This window comes from Stegostoma tigrinum, chromosome 7 (assembly GCF_030684315.1).
Source record: "Stegostoma tigrinum isolate sSteTig4 chromosome 7, sSteTig4.hap1, whole genome shotgun sequence".
Classification (NCBI taxonomy): Eukaryota; Metazoa; Chordata; class Chondrichthyes; order Orectolobiformes; family Stegostomatidae; genus Stegostoma; species Stegostoma tigrinum.
This window is the reverse complement of record NC_081360.1, coordinates 27,486,734-27,508,826: the sequence shown is the minus strand read 5'-3', so window position 1 is coordinate 27,508,826 and position 22,093 is coordinate 27,486,734. Positions and strand designations below refer to the sequence as shown.

General features: G+C 40.9%; 2 protein-coding genes across 13 annotated transcripts in view; one reads left to right on the top strand and one right to left on the bottom strand.

Annotated features, from left to right (window-relative positions):
• The window catches only part of idh1 (isocitrate dehydrogenase (NADP(+)) 1), a 28,149-nt gene extending 6,680 nt beyond the window's left edge, over positions 1 to 21,469 (bottom strand). The window contains exons 1-5 of one of the 8 annotated variants that reach the window (XM_048534195.2): positions 21,342 to 21,469; positions 11,769 to 11,908; positions 8,866 to 9,157; positions 359 to 461; positions 20 to 197 (exon numbers count right to left, since the gene is read on the bottom strand). In XM_048534195.2, the coding sequence (XP_048390152.1) occupies positions 20 to 197; positions 359 to 461; positions 8,866 to 9,157; positions 11,769 to 11,893 (698 nt within the window). In that variant the 5' untranslated portion in view covers positions 11,894 to 11,908; positions 21,342 to 21,469. The other 7 variants (XM_048534196.2, XM_048534199.1, XM_048534194.2 and 4 more) reach the window with 7 other exon arrangements.
• pikfyve (phosphoinositide kinase, FYVE finger containing) overlaps positions 21,462 to 22,093 on the top strand; it is a 119,825-nt gene continuing 119,193 nt past the window's right edge. For 4 of the 5 annotated variants that reach the window (XM_048534189.2, XM_048534185.2, XM_048534188.2 and 1 more), the window contains exon 1: positions 21,463 to 21,626. The gene's annotated coding sequence lies outside the window, so the exon portion shown is untranslated. Of the gene's footprint in view, positions 21,627 to 22,093 lie in introns of all 5 variants that reach the window. The other variant, XM_048534186.2, reaches the window with a different exon arrangement.

Sequence of the window (22,093 nt, the reverse complement as noted above, 5' to 3'; positions counted from 1 at the left end):
ATTACTTTAAAAGAGTTACTTTTCATAGATTTCCTGGAATATGTCCTTGAATCGTCCATCGTATTTCTTCAGAATGGTATTCTTTGTGCTCATGTATAAAGGCCAGCCTTTAGCGAGAGCTTGTTGGAAGGAGCTATGAGCAAAGTCCCTAATAGAGGAGTCAGTGTTGTACATTCCCAGAGCAACTCCTCCCCCATCTGTAACAATGAACATTATCTGTCAGTTAAATATCATCAGTAACTGAAAACATAAGATCTAACACAATCTACTCAACTTAAAAGAATCACATTATGCATTGTGCAGAATATGTAAAAGCACAGATTTCATACATTGCTAATTTTAACAATGCAAATCTTACCTTTAAAATCATGAACACAGTAGGTGACAGGCTCACCATGAGCAGGTATGTATTTAATTTCAACAGAACCAGGACCAGGCACAACAAAGTCTGTAGCTCTGTACTGTGGACAAAATTTTTATCCGTGACTAAATCAGAGCCAAAATGAGGTTTGACTTTATATTTTACAAGCCACATTCAATTAGATGTTTAACTTTAGTTCATCAGCCAAAACACCCAGATTAAAATAAATCACTAGGTAGGCTCTTAGCAAGCAGTAATGATCCAGTCAATATAACACTATATTTTGAATTGTTCTGTTTCTGTTCAAGGCTTCCCAATCTGTGGGTGGTTGCAAGAATGAGAATTTTTGTCTTAAGCTCAATGGCTACTGCTGCAAGAGCTCCTCAAATGCTCACTTTCTTTGTGTTGACAGATATGACCCAAAGGACAGATCTTTGAGAACAGATTGCTGTTGCAAAAGAATGGCCCATGCAAAGGTGTTTGTTTTTACAAAACTGCAAGGATAAATTCTTACCATTAGATTTTTGCTCACCAGCTGAAGCCCATTGCCACCACTTAGCAAAGAAAGCTTCAACCCACTCAGCAGCTGGAACCCACCATCCATTCCACTCAACAGATAAAGATCACCATTACCATCTGCTCAACAACTCCCATACACTCCCAGATTTTCATACTTGGAATAGGTCTGGGAAGCACTGTTATCCATGATCATCTGTCATCGCTCACCCACGTGGCCATTCCTTGCACGCAAGCTTAAACAATAAATATCCACAGGCTCTTCAATTACAAGACCAAATTATGTCTAACAGCAAGTCCATAATAATATAAATAGAAACATAGAAAATAAGAAGAGGAGAAGGCGTTTTGGCCCTTCCAGCCTGCTCCATCATACAATATAATCATGGCTGATCATTCAATTAATGTTCTGTTCCCATTTGCTTTTCATACTCTTTGATCTCTTTAGCCCATTTACTATCTAACTCCTTGAAAACATTCGATGTTTTGGCTGCAATCATTTTTTGTAGTGGAAAATTCCACAGGCTCACCACTCCGGGTGAAGATATTTCTCCTCATCTCAGGGTCTACTTCATATCATTAACCAGTGACTCCTAATTCCAGACTCCCTGGTCATCAAGAACATCCTTTCTGTTTATCCTGTTTAACCCTATTTGAATTTTAGAGGTTTATATGCATCCTCGCTCATTTTTCTAAACTCAAGTAAATATGGTCTAAAACAATGGAATCTTTCTCCACACATTATGCCTGCTATCTCAGGAATCAGTCTGGTACAATTCCTTTGCACTTCGTCCACAACTACAACATCCTTCCTTAGCTAAGGAGGCCAAAGGTGCACTCAGTACCTCAGGTGTGATCCTACCAGGGTCCTTTATAATTGCAGCAAGACCTTCCTGCTCTTGAATTCAAATCCTCTCACTACAAACATCAAAACATTTCTTTCTTTACTGCCTGCTGCACCTGCATGCATACTTTCAGTGACTGGTATACAAGGACACTCAGGTCTTGTTGCCCCTCCTCCTTTCCTGATCTATTGCCATTCAATAATAATCTTAGTTCCTGTTTTTGCTACTAAAATTTATAACCTCAAGTATCCACGTTACACTTCATCTGCCATGCATTTTCCCCTCTCATTCAACTTGTCTAAATTACAGTGAAGCACCTCTTCATCCTCCTAACAATGTGCCCGCCTTCTAGCTTTGTGTCATCTACCAACTGAGCTGACTGGGCAAATTCACGCATGTGCTTATTATTTTAGTTTAAGTCTATTCAAGCCCAATGTTACGTTTGAAAATTACCGTGGAGTGCCAAAAAGAGAACAACATCCCCAAGTTAAATTAATATTTATGATATTAATTCAACTTAGTATTAATATTTTCAAAGCATATTTAAAGTCCTTATTCACGATCCAGCGTTTGACATCAAAAATACTTTTTATGTAGATGTCAGCTATAACACCATTCTTCAGTTGACAGATGACCAGCGACCTCAATTACAGGTACAAATAAAAGTAGAATTGTACAGTGTGCAAACAACTATGATTTTCTGTCCCATTTAGAAAATTAACAATTGTATGATGCTCCACTTAAGGGTTGAAGATATTCAGTGATAATTCTTTGTTATCTTTATTGATCCATGGAAAATATTGTGGAGAAGTTGATCCTTCATAATTCATCATCTGAACACATGAAGGATTTTCAACTCATTTCCTGATCAAGTTACTTCCAGAAAGGTATTTAGGGGGAGGCAATGGCCTAGCAGTATTATTGATGGACTGTTAATCCAGAAACCCAGGTAATGTTCTGAAGACTTGGGTTTGAAACCCCCAGAGCAGATGATGGAATTTGAATTCAATAAATATCTAGAATTAAGGGTCTAATGATGACCGTGAATCCATTGCCGATTGTCATAAAATCCCATCTCGTTCGCTAAAGTCCTTTAGGGGACAAAACTGCCACGTTTACCTGGTCTGGCCTACACGTCACGCCAGACCCACTGCAATGTGGTTGACTCATAATTGGGCAATTAGGGATGGGAAATAAATGCTGGCCTAGCCAGTGATGCCCTCATCCCCTGAATGAATAAAGAAAATTTAGTAGTTTCTTCAATTTACATCAATGTCATGCCCCACTTATATATTCTATACATTTGTTATTCTCTGTACATCTTCACTGGCCATTCCCCAAGTCAGCAAAGTGCATCTCCTTGATTTTTATTAAATTTTGTTTTTGACCTCTTGATAGCATTCCTTGACAAACATTTCATGAAAAGAAAATTATGGTAGAAATTTTATGGACAATGGTATTTTTGAAATTAACAAGGAAGTTATATTCACCAGACCAGTGGAAATGTTCATAGAATCCCTACAGTGTGGAAGCAGGCGTTTTGGCCCATTGGGTCCACACTCACCCTCAGAAGAGCATCCTACCTAGAACCACACCCCTGCCACATCCCTGTAATCCTGCATTTTCCATGGCTAATCCCCCTAGCTTGCATATCCTTGGACACTATGGGCAATTTAACATGGCCAATCCACCTAATCTGCACATCTTTGGACTGTGGGAGGAAAGCAGAGCATGCAGAGGAAATCCACACAGACATGGGGAGATTCCTGGCACTGTGAGGCAGCAGTGCTAACCACCGAGTCACCATGCTGCCCATATATAATTGTATGAACAGTACTTCACACATTTGTGAGTACGAACAAGTCAATACTAAAAAAATGAGCCCAATTTCCTAGCCAATTGGGGGTGGACTGTAGATATAAGGGGTGAAATAATGTCTCCACATCACAATCATATTTTCAGAAAAATGGTCAACAAGGAAAGAAGACCTTGCACTCTCACACTTCAGTTTGACAAGGTTTTCCAATATTTCCAAATGTGCATGAAAACCATTGGACTTCAGTTCCTTGCCTAGTATAAAGGCGGTAGTAAGTTTTCAGAACGACAGCAGCCATTGTGAACAGCTTAGTGGTAAAAGTGAAACAACAGAGGTTTTTGACTTGTTATAGGGAACAAGGATTTAAAGAAAAGCCAAACTGTTGAAGCACACTGCTACAATGCCATCTTAGAGTTGACACTTCTTTTGCTATGGGTACCTGAATACATCTATCTGCCACTGGCCTCATTCTTCTGGATTTGAGACTTCCACTGGAGAGGCAGATCAGGGAGGGAGGCAGCTGAAGGCAAACGCAGTGGCCTCTAAATGGGCAGAAAGAATGGCTGCCCTGGGGTTGCATACCATGGCAGTGTACTGTGCTCTGCACAACCTGGCATCTCTAAGTGTCCCTGCATCTCAAGGACTGCAGAGGTTCAAGACAACAGCTCAGCACTACCTTTTCCAGGACAATTAGGAATGGGCAATAAACAGTAGTCAGTGACATTTGCATCCTGTAACACAAACAAAAATACTGACTCTTTGACAATGGGAATATCTCACAGCTTGATGCCTGCTCCAATGATGAGGAAATGTAGGAAGGTGATAATATGCTTAGGATATTAAGCAATCTAAGGCCAATAAAGATGCAGCAAGATCAACACAGGGGAGCCTAGGGATACTGAAACAGGCACATTTTACTTCATCCTCAATGTCAGTTTCAGTAGTTCATTAAAACTTCAGCACTCTACATCCCTTTGCTGCTTCGTTCATTGATCTTGCCATGTATTTGCATGCACTAAAACATTAGATAGTTTTGGGGGCAATGATTCAATCTTACCATGTTTAGACCCCCCTCATTAAACTTAGTGGCCAAGTCAAGGCAATTTGGAAGTCCCAGAAGCTCACTGAAATGCAAAGAAATCTCTTACTTCGCCATACCATACTTATTGATGTACAAAAGGAAGAAAAAGTGCCACACAACATGCTTTATTCTATTAACTCAAGAATGCAGCTAGATACTTTTCTTAAGTCTTTGAAGTGCGCTTCTAATTGTGTGCTTCCTGCAACATCAGCCGACGTGGAGGCGGGCTGCTGACCTAGCTTTGCCTGAAGCCTGGTGGATGCTGGCATATCAAGGACTACTCAGAATTCCAAAAGCCTAGCTGTCATCACAACCAAGTGAGGCACTGGTGTCATAGTTGGATGAGCTGAGGAACTATTGCCAGAAATAATGCCAGAAATACCCCAAGAGGAGCGTACAGATGCTTCACGCAGCCACTCCTCTATCATTTCAATGCACAGCTGCATCTCCGCACCCCGAATAGTGCAAAGATAGGCAGTGAATTCAGATGTCTTGTTCAGCCACTGATGCAGTGTTTATGGAGTTATCAAATGCTTGCAGGATAGTTTGCTAGATGCTGTCTTGCATAACGGTTACCGACGTTGTTCTTCATTAGGGTCACCAATCTTCTAACAGAGGAAAACAACAGTATTCACACCAGACACTGCCTGGTGTGATAAAACTGACTCTTAACTTACCTCTGAAATGGACATGCAAGCCTTTAAGTTCAAGGATAATCAAGGATGGGCAACAAACACTAGCCTTGAAATAATGAAGAAAAGAATTTCCACTTCGCTGAACTAAACAGCAGCTGTTCCTGCTTCCAGTTTCACCAGTAAGACCTCTAGGTTTAATGAAAAGTTCAGCACGTGATTTTTGTATCAGTTTAGATTTGAATGAAAACCATTTTGATTTCATTCCCTTGTAATATTTTAATCTTACAGTTAAAATAATATTGATTCATTTAAGAAACTTAATGTTATTAGCCACAATCTTCCAGCCTGACAAGCACTTTCAACTATATATCTCTTTGAAGTAAGAAATTATCCTTATATTCTTATTAAGAACATATTACGATGAAAATTGACACAAGGGAGATCATTTTTTGAGATGACTAAAATCTAGACATTGGTTAGTAAGGCTTAAAAGGAAGTGGCAATCTCTTTCCACTCATCTCCATTTACAAGGGAATAAGATGTAAATAAGCCTTGATTTCAGTTCTAATTCTGAATCTGACTACCTGTTTCATCCAAGTATTTTTAAGGAGTTTCATATATAAGTTAACCTCTCCTTTTTTTTTATAGATAAGCCTTCTCATATGCATGCCTTTCACGAGAAAATAAGTTTTACTCTGAGAATGAAGAAAGAAAACAAAATAGTTAAAAAATGAGCCAAGATAAAGTGTGAGAAGACAAAGATGCAGACCTAGAAAATGAAAAACAATATAATAGGGAAATAAGAAATCAGAGAGAAAAATAAAATGCAAGGATATACAAGACACTGTAAACGATTGGTATAAACTGAGAAAGATATTAGTGAGAAAAAAAGACATTTTAAAGTTGAGTATTTCTTGGAAATAAAGGATACGTACAAAATTAACAACTGTGCACTAATTTCAACAATCATCTTCACCTCCAATTTGATTGCAAAACATACAAAATTGCTTTGCAAAGCAAAGTTCATATTTGACTTTATCATTATTTTGCCATGTTAGGATTATATACTTACTATTGCAACATAGTTTGCAGGTTCTGCATTAACATTTGCTCCAAGGGTTCAACTCAGGGTTTAAATACTACCATTAAAAATGTGTTAGTCTGTAGTAAGAAGGTGTTTAAAACTCTTGCCTACATTGCTCAGACCTTTGAGTATAGGAGTTAGGGCATCTCAACAGTCCCAACAATTGTATAGGGCATTGGTGAGGTCTCTTCTGGAATACTATGTCCTGTATTAGTTTTCCTGTTACAGAATGATATTATTAAGCTGAAGAGGGTTCAGAAGAGATTTACCAGGATGTGGCTGTGAATGGAGGGTTTCAATTATAAAGGAGAGGCTGATAGCTTGGGATGATTTTGCTTGGAGTGTAAGAGGTTAAGGGGTGACCTTCTAGAGCTTATACAATCATGAGGGGTATAGATAAGGTAAATATCAGGAATCTTTTCCCTAAGGAGAGGGATTTGAAAGTTAGGGGGAATTTTTTTTAAGGTTAAAGGAGAAAGATTTTAAAAAGACATGAGGGGTTTTTTTTTAAAAAACACGAAGAGTGGTTCGTTGTGGAATGAACTTCCAGAGAAAGTGGTCGATGTGGGTACAGTTATAATGCTTAAAAGATGCTTAGATACGTACAAGAATAAAACAAAACCGTTTGGAGGGATATGGACCAAGGACAGACAGGCGGGGCTAGTTTAGTTTGGAATTACAGTCGACGTGGGCTCGTTAGAATAAAGGGTCTGTTTTGGTTCTGTATGATTCTATAACGCTGTGACAAACCATAGATAGTAATAAACCATCAGGTGGACTTTGCTGTTTATCTCAAATGAATTTTTAATAAGTTTAAAACTTGGCAGATGAAGTAGCAAACATGGAAATACATTAACAGTGGTATCCTTGTCCCTAGTTCATGAATAGAGACCAAGAGATGATCAATTACTCCACAACAAAGTTCAACAAAGGAAGCAAAACTTGTAGAAATGATTTACAAAAGGGACTTTGACAGTTGTATTCTATGGATAATGAGTACAGAGAATAGACCCCAATTTTCGAACTTTATAAAACGTACCGTGCTTTTCTGATATGATTCTATTATAATAAATATGAACAAATACACACACACACACAAAACATATGCAGAGTTTTTGAGAAAGGGAGAAAGAAGTGGTTTTAATAAAATATTCCCTCTGCTTTATTTCATATGGGGGCATATGCTTTTAACACATACATCTTATCAACCTCATGAGAAGATGTAATTTAATTTTTCTACCTTTCAAAAACTGTGTTTGTTGCCACATGATTCAGAGATAGTAAGGACTGCAGATGCTGGAAGCCAGAGTCAATAAATGTGAAGCTGGAAAAGCACAACAAGTCGGACAACATCCAAGGAGCAGGAAATTCAAAGTTTTGGGCTGAAACCCTCTGTCAGAACACTTTTAGCTTCATATTTATTGCCACTAGTGACTCTGTTGATTAACCCGGAAGAGTGTTTCAGACTAACCCAGAGGCCTACATGATGCTATCCAACAGGATGGTACGGTGGCTCAGTGGTAAGCACAGCTGCCTCACAGCACCAGGGACCCTGGTTCGATTCCAGCCTTGAGCTACTGTCTGTGTGGAATTTGCACATTCTCCCAGTGTCTGCGTGGGCTTCCTCTGGGTGCTCTGGCTTCCTCCCACAGTCCAAAAACGTGCAGGGTAGGTGGATTGGCTGTGCTAAATTGCCCATAGCGCCCAGGGATGTTTAGGTTAGGTGGGTTAGACATGGAAAATTAGGGGAACGGATCTTGGTAGGATGCTGTTCAGAGGGGTGGTGTGGACTTGTTGGGCCGAATGGCCTATTTCTACACTGTAGGAATTCTATAATAAAAGCAAATAGCAGCTGAGGTTTTTTTTCAACATTTCACATGTTAGTCATCTCTAGATTTACATATATGCCAGTCCAAAACATTGTCTTTTCCATTAATCAATGAAGGTATATGTATGTGCCCATAATCTAGGCCATCCACCTAGTGAAGTAAAACGACGATTAATATGGCTGAATTTATACTCTTACAACCAAACCAATGCTCCAATTGTTTTACTAGCAAGTCATTGACAGCTATCATAATTTTAGTTTCAGCACAGTGGATAAGACTGTATTGTTGCACATTATCCAGGACCCAAGAGGTACTGTGAAAGCTTGGCTCTGTTGCTGCATAACATGTTCTGGACACCAGAATTAAGGAACAACTATCTTTCTTGCCACTAGAAGAGTGAACAGCTTTTTGAGGTAGTTCCAATGTAGATAGCCCAGAAAAAGAAAATAAGGAGCAACAAAAATTTGATTTTGCTGGCGACAAAGCAGTTTTGATAGAAATTCTGGTGCAAATGTTGTGCATTCTTCAAAACAACAATGCTGAAGTCAGTAAATGAATGAATACAATCTATGTTCAGTTAAGGTCACAAGGACTTAGAATATTTTTCCTTTTTCAAAGATTATCAAAATAACTGTGAGACAAAGATCTTTCAGAGATAAATTTTACAACACTATAATAAAATTAATATTTCAGCTTACTTGGTCACCATATGCATGACGTCCAATGATGATTGGCTTGATCCAGCCGGATACCAGCCTAGGAATATTCCTACAGATGATTGCTTCCCGAAACACTGTGCCACCAAGTATGTTGCGGATGGTCCCGTTGGGTGATTTCCACATTTTCTTTAACTTGAATTCCGTCACCCTGCTCTCATCAGGAGTAATGGTGGCACATTTTATTCCTACATTATATTTTTTAATAGCTTCAGCAGCATCGATGGTCACTTGGTCATTTGTAGCATCACGGTTCTCAATTCCTAAGTCATAACTTAAATGAAAAAAAATCAATTCAATATTCTATTTTCAAACAAGATCCATTTGAAATGCATAATACTGTATATTTATTTTCCAAAAGAATATTTCTGTACTTCTCCTTTGAAAGCACACAGGGTTTCAGATTATTATTGCACCAGTGAAAGGTTTTCTATGTCCATTCAAAAGTGACCGAAGTTTCTGTTCAAACACAAACTTAAAACTAAAATAGAAATCTAAAGGAACAGTTCCACTGTTTATCCACTATTAAAGGGAACTGTATTCCAGAGCCAAATCTCAGGTTTCAGCATAAAACAATAAATTTAATGTAAACATTAATTTTGTTTATATCGTACTACTAAAAAATATTCCATAGTGCAAGATTTTCCAAATTATTTTGTATATGATCAGGATGACAAAAAACTGGAATTAGGAATATAGTAAAAATTTATTTGAAAATTACCATTGCTTCACATTTCTTCTTAAGTTAACCATCAATTTAAATGTAAATGTGTTTATTCCTTTTCCTGTAAAAAGTATAACATTTAATAAATGGACTGCTGTCAGTTTTCCACATAGCTATCTCTTGACATCTAGTATAAATCTCAGTCTGTAAAACCATGAATGCACTTTCTATGATTTGTTTGAAGGTGGTCACCTTGTTTGTTTCGCTTTGCTTTTTGGGGAATAGTAAAGTAGTAGTAGGAGGATTCATGGTCTGAGTATTCACTCATTAGTCACCCTTGAACACCTTTCTGCAGCCAACAGGTGGTGGGAAATGACCAAAATGAGCTTCTCCACGGCAACCTTCTGCACTGGCTCTGTTCGTGGCCAACCATGCTCAAATGAACCTGTAGGCTAATCCATAGGTTATCATTACCACAAACTTATTTGATTCTTTATTTGTGAAAAGTTTCATTGTGGTTGCTTCTCTTTTAACTTGAAATAATCCTAATACATCAGGATGGGAGTATGGCACAAAAATTAAATCAAGAAAAATATTCAGATGAAGAAGGGGATAGGAACAAAACTAACGTTCCATTATGTCAAATCATTTTGTTCCTGCAAACAAAGGATGGATGAAAAATGGCTAATTTTTCTACTATAAAGTATACTGTTATGGAATGGATAGGAACAGAGAAAAATAGGTAGAGACAATTCTTAAAGCAAAACAGCACTATATAACTCTAAGAATGAAGAATTTATTCCAAACACCGACTTCTAGAGAAAACACTTTTCCTCCATCTCCCTATTCAAAAAAAAGGCAAATAACGTAAGAGCAGGTACAGGATAGAATTCCTAGACAGTCATCTAACCACTGTTTAAACACCAATAAAAAGCAGGATGAGGTTGTGCAATTTCTTAATTTAAAAAAAAAAATGCCCACAGCCAACTTCTTTCCCAAAAAGCCAAATTCATTTTGAGATTAAAGCATTAAGAACATAAGACTTAGGAGCAGGAGTAGGACATTTGCCTTCTGGATCCATTGTCCCAAATACACCTACCTACCTGCCTGCCTGCCCACACACACACACACACAGAAAACATTTTATTTTGTGGATTTCAAATTGTTTAAATACTTCAATGAAATAAATCAGTTTGCATCATGATTTTTTAAAACAAAGTCCAACAGCTATAAATAATCATTAACACACGTTTACTAAATGTTTTCATGAAGCACAAGTTAGATATACTGATTAATGGAAAGAATTTAGGGAAATTATAAATCTTTCTTCTCATACGATGCACCTATCAGAACAACTGATATGGTACTAAGGTAAAAAAAATCCATGCTTGATCTTTGAGTGGAGTTGGCCAATGTCAACCAGAATAGTAGAGTGTGGCAGGGGAAAGAACAAACACTGTAATTAAACTTATTGTGGCAAAAATATAGGGAAGACACATATCAACCATGACCCACATATTATTTCCTTTCCTGTAACCTGACAGGATAGGTGCAGTACGTGGAGGTCAAAGGACAGCTGGAATGAAATAATAGTAAAACCTGAAAGAACTGCAAATGCTTTAAAATCAGAGACAAAGATAGAAATTTCTGGGAAAACTCAGAAGGCCAACATCTGTGGAGAGAATTCAGAGTTAACATTTCAGGTCAAGTGACCCTTCCACAGAAGGAAATAATACTAGCTTTGATACAACTAGTACTCAACAGTATTCACCTCATTCCTGAAAAAGAAAAAGCCAAAATTAAGAAAACAATCTTTTATTTACATACATCGATCAAATATTGTTGGTCATTTTTCCACACACTGTACTTGGAAAATTCTGAAAACACAAGATAAATTACCAGTTTGAAAATGTAAATGATAAAAGTTTGATGTTTATTGAATAACTTTTATACTTGGAGAAAAATACTGCAAAGTATTTTTATTTACACAATGAATCAGCAATTTTTAATTCTATAAGTTTACTCACCCGGACACCAAATTGTGCAATAATCACTGATCTCTATTTCATTGGACAGACAAAAACTGTTTGTTTAAACATTGAAAATATTGGGAAATGTTTTAATTTTGAAGCAAAATGTGGATTTCACAGGCTCCTTTTTTGAGCCAATAGAATGTTTAAATTAATAAAAGCCATATTTTAAATGTTCACTAAATTACAACCTGTGTAGGTTTATCTCCATATAGGGGAAGAGGAGCTTCTCTTTGATCAGTTCCCATATAACTCTGGTCATCTCATCACCTTTCATTTCTACCACAGAGCCAACCTGGATCTTTTTACAGGACATTGTTGTGTTTAGTTTCTGCAAAGAAACAAAAATCATCAAATAATCCATTCAGAGTATCTTTTCTATGATCAATATCTTACATAGATTTGAATTTTTGTGTTAATCCTTAAGTCTAGGATTGTAGTAGTTTGTTAGATCATCCTTACCAAATCTGACCTCAAATTCCAACAGCTAAATTTCGTCATGAAACCAAAGATTCCAAGATGATGTAATTTATACCCTGAAACTGGTTTTTCAAACATCTGAATGCCAAAAACTGGTGTTACATTTTCCAAATATTTTAAAATACAATACATTCACATTTTATGATCTTCATCCACCTTAAGATCTTCCATCTAATCAGTTGCATTCTGCAGACTGTCACTTCTAAGAGACTGTTGACGGTCGCAGTAAAATGAATCAAAAGTTTAGCATTAGGAAGTGTGCGAGTGGGAGTCTAGCTGAGGGCATATGCGGAGACTTCTTGCCTTCTATATCGTGGACGCTGTCTAGTCTATTTCTGGGAATCCGGGACTTGAGGTCACTTTCTCAATATCAGGGCTAAAAGGAAGAGGAACTTAGTCAAACGGCTGTGACCCTTTCAAATTCTCGACCAGAGCTGTAGATATTTAAATCATCCAGTGTATACCCAAGTCAAAGCTGGACAAATGGATCTTTTTAGTAAGAGGGTGGTGGTGGGGGGGGGGTTGTAGGCGATGTTGGCTGAAGGGATTAATAGACATGTCAGAAGGTACTGGACGGGGCAATTCGAGATATTAATGGTTGGAACGGTCAAATGGCCGATTCCTGCATCTTTTTAATGCAATCAAGTGACTAACGAAGAGCAAAAAAAAATTGACAGATAGGTTGGGAAAAGAAACCTATGTAATTTTATCCAACAGCAATACTTTCTACACAGGCGTCTGTCTCTGTTTGTTTGACACCACTCGTTTGACGGATCTTGTACTCGACACCACAGAGACATTCCCCCACCTCCTCCTCTTGTTTTCATTGCAAATGTTACGTGGGACTGGAAACCTTATCAACCCCAACCAGAGACGAGAACTCTCGAGATCAGATCAGCGAAAATGTCGACCGCCTCTTAACTTTAAATGGCCCGTTGAATCGTCGACGGGTGGGGGCAGGCAAGAAAACAATAACATGAAGGAATTCCCTCTGACTTATCAGCAGAGGTGCTGGCAAGGGGTCTATTCACCTCCTAGAAGTTTCGACCGATTTTGAGTGGCCTCGTTCCCGAAATACTGCACATGGGGTGGGGGGGGGAAGACATCCCTCACCTGTTCGAGAGCGCAGTGTCAATAAAGGGGATACACCAACCTCCCTTGGTGATAGCAACAGCCGTTGTCACTCCGCACTGACAGTTCAAAAGCTCGCCCTTAACTGATCGAACCCAGCCGTCCCACGTGTTTACAGCGCCGCCCAATCCGCTCGGACCTCGCAGCCAGTCTCCACCCACGCTGCCAGGCTTCGTCCAATCGGGATGCACCACATCAGGTGGTCTCGAGGCCGGTGGGACAGTTGGAGCGATGCTCGCTTTCCGGCTCCTCATTCCTGGCTGGGCTGCACCTACAGCTTCGAGTCAGTGATGTACACTCCCGCGATGCAGGCGAAGGGGGAAACCAACCAACGACGGATCTTGGGAAGGGCACCCATCTCGTAGGTCCAAAACTTGAACCGTCAAGAAATTCCTTGTCAAACGAACATCCGTGGCAACTAATCAATGGGATAGGCCACATCGGTGCGACAGTAATTACCTTCGTAAATCTAAAGTTATGAGAGCATGTGGGTTGTACCCACTGCTACGCAGACAGCCTTCTATGTTGGTAGTGCAGTAATACTGTTCTCATGAATCTTCGCCCGGGGTTCTCAACTTCTTTCCTTCTGAAGCATTATCAAAATTCCAGAAAGACTATCTCTATCGGTGTTTTTTTTTCGATTCACGTTTGTTCCACAATTAAGTACAAAATAACGTGAAACTTGTAGCTGAACAATAATTCTGCTAAGGGGGAAGGTACCTCGTTCAGCACACAGGCATATTATGGTCAGTGTTTACCCCTCTCTCAGTGTTTTCGTTTTCATTAATACCATTGCTTAAAATTTATCTTGGTGTAAGTGGGTTGTACCAAATGGGCTCAAGACCGTGCTGCAGAAAAAAAGTACAACAATTTATCGAAGCCTTCACACTAAAATGTGTCTTCAAGGGCATCTCACTGGCCTTGGTTCTGAGCGAGTTGTCTCTGGTGAAATGCCAATGAGTTTTCTTAAGTTTTGATGGGCAGACGGTCAGTTAGCTTTAATAAATCAGACTGAAAAGACTGGGACAAAAGCAAAGTTGCTGGAAAAGCTCAGCAGGTGTGGCAGCATCAGTGGAGGAGAAAACAGAGTTAATGTTTCAGGTCCGGTGACCCTTCCTCAGAACTGATGGGGGCTGGGAAAATGTCAGTTTATATGCAAAAATTAGGGAGGTGGGTGGGGCAGTGGGTAAACGATAGAATAGAGCCCAGAGAGAAAGACAGTTGGATAGACAAAGGAATTACTAATTACCAGGCTGGGAGGATGAGAAGGTGTAGAGCTGAATGAATACAGCAGGCCGAGCAGGAAGGCTGACGTTTTTGGGCCTAGACCCTTCTTCAGAAACAAACATTATCTGTTAACTAGTTAATAGTTAATTATCTAATTAACTACTAGTTTTCTGACAAAGGGTCTAGGCACAAAACGTCAGCCTTCCTGCTCCTCTGCTGCTTGGCCTGCTGTGTTCATCCAGCTCTACACCTTGTTAGCTCAGATTCTCCAGCACTGCGGTTCCTACAATCTCTGGGAGGATGAGTAGTTGTTAACGAGGATTGCTAGTGACTAACAACAGGGGGTGTGTGATGGTAGGCTATGTGGTAACAAGGCCTGGTGAGTGGCATGGGGAGCTGGGACGTGGGGGAGTTTAGGCCCTAAAATTATTGAACTCAATATTGGGTCTGGAGGTCTGTAGGATCCCCAAGCAGAAAATGAGGTGTTGTTCCTTCAGCTTGTGTTGGGCTTCACTGGAACGGTGTGGCAAGCCAGAGACAGATGTTGGCCAGGGAACAGGGTGGTGCATTGAAGTGGCAGGCAACGGGTAGTTCAGGGTTTTCTTTGCAAGCAGAACGTAGATGTTCTGCGAAGCCATCGCCAAATCTACGCTTCGTTTCCCCAATGTAGAGGAGATCACATTCTGAGCAGCGAATGCGATAGACTAGATTCTGGGAAGTGCAGGTGAAGTATTGCTTCACCCGGAAGATATGTTTGGGCCCTTGGATCCTGCGGACGGAGGAGGTAAATGTGCAGGTTGTTGCACCTTCGCCAGTTACACAGGGACGTGTTGGGGATGAAGAAATTACGGACCAGGGTGTCCCGGAGGGAACGGTCCCTGTGGAAGGCGGACAAGGGAGGGGAGGGCGAACATGTGTCTGGTGGTGGCATCTTGCTGGAGATGGTGGAAATGGCATCTGATGATCTTCTGGATGGTGGGATGGTAGGTGAAGATAAGGGGAACCCTATCGCTGTTGTGGAACGGAAGAGAAGGGGTGAGGGCAGAAGTGCAGGAGATGGGTCAGACCTGGTTGAGATCCTTGTCGACAATGGAGTTGGGGAGTCCTCGGATTGAGACTGGGACTTTGTTCCTTGAAGTGTATGAAGTTGAGAGGTGACATTATGGAGGTTTATAAAATCATAAGTGGCATAGATAAGGTGAAATGACAAGGATACTTTCCCTAGAGGGGAGGGGAGCGTTCAAAACTAGGGGGCATTTTTGTGGTGAGAGGAAAAAGATTTAAAAAGGATATGAGAAGCAACTTTTTTTTTTTTACACAGCAGTTCATGTGTTGAATGAACTGCCAGAGGAAGTGTGACGGATACAGGTACAGTTAGAATGTTTACAAGTTATTTGGATAAGTACACAAATAGAAAAAGTTTGGAGGGATATAGGGCAAGCGCAGGCAGGTAGGACTAGTCTAGTTTGGGAATAAGGTTGGCGTGGACTGGTTGGACCGAAGGGTCTGTTTCCATGCTGTATGACTCTATTTCCATTAAAGAGATTTGTAGTCCGTGCATGTGGACCAGGTTATTCTGCCATGAGTTATGGAAAATAAGAATTGCCTATATTGTATAGTGTAGAAATGCTTTGATCTTATTATGATATGATACTATTCAAGGAAAAAAATGACTATGAACAAAACACACCTGTGGTATTCCCACAGACATGAACCTTCTGTGACTTAATAATATATATCTGGTTTTTGATTTCCTTTTGAATGTGTCAATCCTTTCATGAGTTTCAAAATCTCCCCTCCCCCGACCACATCCCAAAACCAGCCCAGCTAGTCCCTGCCTCCCCAACCATTCCTCCCACCTTAAGCCCCACCCCCATCTACTACCCACTAGCCTCATCCCGCCTCCTTGACCTGTCCGTCCTCCCTGAACTGACCTATCCCTGCCCTAACTCTCCACCTACATTCACCTTCACTGGCTCTAACCCCACCTCTTTGACCTGTCTGTCTCCTCTCACCCTATCTTCTCCTTTATCCATCTTCTATCTGCCTCCCCCGTCTCCCTATTTATTTCAGAATCCCCTTCCCCATTTCTGAAGAAAAGTCTCAACCCAAAATGTCAAACTTTCCTGCTCCTCTGATGCTGTGTTCATCCAGCTTCACACCGTGTTCCCCCATTTTGCACAGTTTATTCAGCTGATTTCATTTCACTGAAGATGGCACGTAGCCTCGTTTAAACCAGTCACATATCACCATCCAGCGCCTCAGCACATTAAAGGTTTTTTGTCAGCTCAGAAGATACATTCCTCTTCTGACATATATGGGCAAATGTTCTGCCTCAGTAATAATGGGAACTGCAGATGCTGGAGAATCCAAGATAACAAAGTGTGAAGCTGGATGAACACAGCAGGCTAAGCAGCATCTCAAGAGCACAAAACCTTTTGTGCTCCTGAGATGCTGCTTGGCCTGCTGTGTTCATCCAGCTTCACACTTTGTTATGCTGCCTCAGTAGCCAGTTTAACTCTATATTTATGAACATGGAACTGATTTCTACATGCAATTCTGCACAACGTGCAGAAAAACAACTGAAATTTGTTTCTCTGGAATAAATAAACAATGAATGATTGTACTTCACTCTGAGGAAACTTGGTTCAATATCTTTTGTAACAAAGCCTGTCGTGTAAAAAGCAATTTGTTTTCAAATCCATGTATCTTCCTTTCTTTAATTTCCTCCAGCTCTGCAACTTGCTGTTGCGCCACTCCACGCCTAACAAAACAAAAATCTGCTTCTTGCAATCACTTCAGTAGTGGCTGTAACTTCAGATATTTGAGCCTTAAGCTGTGGGACTCCCTCTTGAAATCTCTCTGTTTTTCCTCTGTAAGGTATTCCTTAAAACCTACCTCTCTGGCCAATTTCTTTGTTATCTGACTGTCCTAATATATTCTCATTTAGCCTGGTGTCCGATATTTTTCCTTAATGTTCCCATGAACAGCTTTTGGAACTTTGTTTTACTTCATGGAAGAGAAAAATGCAATTGTTAGTGAATAATTATTTTGAGTCCAAAGGCTACTAGTAACAGTACCAATCTGATTTTGAATCACACAAAGCAGTGAGGATTCAAAGTTAGTAGATCTGGGCCAAAGTCCAGAAATTCTGCAGTTGAAGCACATTTTGCTCTTATCTCCATACCAAGGACAGTGGCAAGAGTTTAAAGAGTGAACCTGTGAGAAGAAAATATCAGCAAGAGTCCGTCTGAGAGGGAATAGTGCAACAGGAGCAAGTGTTTGAAGAATGAACCTGAGAGGGAACAGTGAGATAGCAGCAAGTGTTTAAGAGTGAATCCAAGAAGGACGAGTGAGATAGCAACTGGAGATTAAAAATGAACTCGGGGAGGGAGACAATAAAGAGACTTTAATCAAAAGCAATGAAGCTGATGACAGTGTAAAGAGCAATCTTGGGCTATATAGTGAGTTAGAAGCAACAACTTACAGTATGAGTTTTTGACAGGGAGCAGTGAGACAGTGGCAAAAGTTTAAAGAGTGAGTCTGAGAAGGAGCAGTAAAACAGCAGTGAGAGTTTTAAAGAGTGAAGCTGAAAAAGAGCGATGAGTGAGAACAGTGTTTTATACTTTCACTAGGGTCAGGACTGCAGCAGGGAGGCCCAAAAATTGTCAGCAGAAGGCATTGATTTTCTTTCTGGCACAAATAATGGGTATTTTTTGGATCAGTTAAGTAGCCTATTAAGTCCACTCAGCAAAATCTTCATGATTTGGTTTGTCACCCTGAAGCTGAAACTAAGCCAGGGATGGAAGCATCCTCTGTCCTGCTAGGAACTGCCCTTACCAACCACTGCACATGGCATTGGCTGCAGTGCCCCTTCCTGATGACAGTCTGGCATCTATAATCTTATTAAATTCAACAGATCTTACCTTTTCTTCAAGGTTATGCCCAAAGTGTGGGGCACTTTCTATCTTTGTTATGCATCACTGACTATCGTGTTGTAAGACTTACGTTTTATTATAAGAGGGTGTCCTTTTCGCCCTGCAATCTTGACAAATCATCATCATCCCTAATTCAAAGGCAAGTGATTTCCCAGCTGCCCCTTCAAACATAGCACAGGCTTGGGTAATACATAATTTTTGAGTTATAGGGAGAGGCTGAATAGGCTGAGTTTTTTTTTCCGTGGAGCATTTGAAGCTAAGGAGAGACCTTATAGAAGTTGGTAAAATCATGAGGGGTATGGATAGGGTGAATAGCCAAGGTCTGGCTGGGATGCTCTTCGGAGGTGCGGTTTGGACTCCGATGGACCAAGTAGCCTGCTCCTACACTGTAGAGATTCTATGAAATGCCGGCAAACAGGACTAGGTCAGTTTGGGATGTCTGGTTGGTGCAAATGATAAGTTGGACCGAAGGATCTGTTTCCGTGCTGGATGACTGACTCTTAACTGGATCCTGAAAATTCACCCATTGATCTAAAAACATAAGGACAGGATTTTGTTTATTATTTGTATGTCTTAGGTTCTCTTTCAAGTTAGTTCCTATTCATCTCTCATAGTCTCTCTGTTTCTCTTACTTCCTTTTATGTTACCTCTGAGCTTCCTCTCTACAGCCTTGCTGTCACTTAAAGTATTATCAATCTGACATCATCACATGTGCCCTTTTTCTGTTTCATCTTATTTTTTCTTTTCTAATACTCAACTGAATATGGCACAAGAAATTCAAACAGAGAATGTGTACTCATATTGTTGGATAAAAGCTGCCATATGTACCAAAATAAAGATGTTATTCATATCTTCATTGTCTGTGTTGGTGTCGTGATTTTGATATAAACTTTAAAAGTCCCAAACTGAATAATTTTCAATGATGCAGAATCATAATCATTTCCAGCAAGACCACTGTGTTAGAGAAAAAAAAACTTAGTGAAAAAGACGACTACACTGCATCGAAATCCTACCAAATCAGTTCTCACGTAAGAGCTGAAGTTCAAAGTTGATGTTTGAATAATTGCTCTTGACCTGAGGTCTGCATTTGACTGAGTCTCACATCAAGCGGCCCAAGCAATTCGATGACCAGTTGTAGTCTTACTCAGCGCATGTTTGAGATTGTTGGAGGTCAATAATTACAGCCCCAAGCTATCTCTATAGCAGCTTCTCAGTGTAGATATTTTTCTAATAAATCTGTTCAGAGATGTCCCTACACACTACTGGAGAGATGGGATTTGAAAACAGGCCTTATGGCTTAGAGGTACAGACAATTCCACTGTCCAATGAATGTGATGAATGCACAATGTTCAGCATTATTTGTGATTCCTTAGATACTCAAATAGTCCATGTCCATATGCAGCAGGACCTGGACAATATCCAGTCTTGAGAATCAGTGGCAACTAACATTTTTTTTAGATTAGATTCCCTATGGTGTGGAAACAGGCCCTTCAGCCCAACACGTCCACACTGCCCCTTGAAGCATCCCACCCGGAACTATCCCCCTATAACCCACACACCCCTAAACAGTACGGGCAATTTAGCATGGCCAATCCACCTAACCTGCATATCTTTGGACTGTGGGAGGAAACCGGAGCACCGGAGAAAACCCACGCAAACACGGGGAGACTGTGCAAACTTCACACAGACAGTCGCCCGAGGTGGGAATCGAACCCGGGTCCCTGGCGCTGTGAGGCTGCAGTGCTAACCACTGAGCCACGGTGCTGCCCACACGGTGCTAGGCAATGACCATCTCCAACATGATAGAGTCTGGTTATTATGTTTGACATCAAATGGCATTACCATCCTTGAATACTCCAAAATGTGGTTACCGTTTTTAAGAATGAACTGGACCAGTGGGGGTTGGTTTTGCCTCAGCCCCAAATCCAACCAGCATATGAATTGTTCTGGATCAGCTGTAGACTAGAGGTGAAGGAATAGTATGAGTCCAGTATTCAAATACTGGGCTCCAGCACTATAGAATCTTGGAGCATGGAAACAAACCGCTCACTCATCCACGGGGACCAGATTTCTTCAGTTAAACTCATCCCATTTGACTGGCCCCCTATCCTCCTAAATGTCCCCATTTATGTACTGGTCTAAATGACTCAAATGTTGTAACAGTACCTGCCTTTACCACTTCCTCTAGCAGTTCATCAATATACACACCACCATCTACGTGAAAAAGTGGCTGCTCATGTCCCTTTTAAATCTTTAACATCTCACCTTAAACCTTTGCCATCTAGTTTTGAATTCTCCTATGCTAGGGAAAAGACCTTGGCTAGTAACCTTTTCTGAGCCCTGCATGATTTTATAAATCTCTATAAAGTCACCCCTCAACTTCCTACGCTCCAGGGTGAAAAGGTCCCAGCGTATCCAATGCCTCCTTGTAATTCAAACTCCCCAGTTCCAGTAAACATCCTTGTAAGTCTTTTCTATATCCTTTCCAATTTAATATCCTTCCTATAGCAGGATGACCACATTATATGCAAGACTCCAGCAGTGGTTTCACCAATGTCCTGTACAGCCGCAACATGACGTTCCACCTCGTATATTCAATGCTCTGATCAATGAAGGCAAGCATGTCAAATGCCTTCTTTATCACCCTGTATACCTGTGACACCACTTTAAAGGAATTATGTACCTGAATTCTCAGGTTTCTCTGTTCGACAACAGTCCTAGGTGCCCCATCATTAGCTGAATCAAATGGTAGAACGTCTACAGTAAGTAACTCACTTTCTGATTTCCCAAAGCCTGTTTACCATTTACAAGGCACAAGCCAGGAATGTGAAAGAAATACCTCCACTTACCTGGATAGATGCAGCTTCAAAAACACATGGAGAAGTTGCACTGCCCAGATCTCCTGTGCAGTTACAGACAGGCAATAATTGCTGTCTTAGCCAGCGACAGCCACACCCCAAGAACGAATATATAAAAAATAACACCCACCTTACAATGGTGGAAAATTTACCACGTTGGGAGGGTGGGACCAACTCGAAAACGCTGCCGCAGCCAGGCGAAGTGTTGGGCTCGCCTGTCGGCGGCGTGCACGCTGTTATCGGCGCTCTGGGGAGCGCGCACGTCGCCGGCTGCCTTCCATTGGTTTGATGTCGGTGAAAGGAGGGAGCGGTTCAGGGACTGACACAATGTGAGGGTGAGGTGCTTCTAGAGCTGGACACACTCTTTTGCCTGTCTGGCTTTTCAGTCGTCGGACAGGTGTGGAGTTTGTGAGAGGTGAGTGCCCCGGTAGACCTGGCAGGGCTCTCTGAAATAGTCTCGGGTTGAGTTGAGGCCGTTCAGGCCCTGGCCCGGGATGTCGATGTTTGTTTTGGTGTCCTCATTTCCACCCGTCTCCCTCCTTGATGGATTAGCTTCCCGATGGGGAAGGAGGTGGCACTTGCAGGGGAGTTGGACTGGTACTGCTCCTTCACCACTAGTCTGCAGCCGATCCGGAGCAGCTCATATTACTGGTTGGGTGTGGGGCTTAGGCAGAGTGCAGCCCCCAGCTCAGAAATATGTGTGAAATGAGTCGAGATGGAACCTCTCGGTTTGGTTATCCTTCATGTGATGTGACTGCGTTCAGTCTCGTGATCAGCAGCAACTCCTCTCTCCGCTGTGTTGTGGGCGCGTATTTGTACTGCAGTGTTCAACATAACGTTTGGCGTCTGTTTCTGAAACGTACCTGTTGTCATTGATCGCTT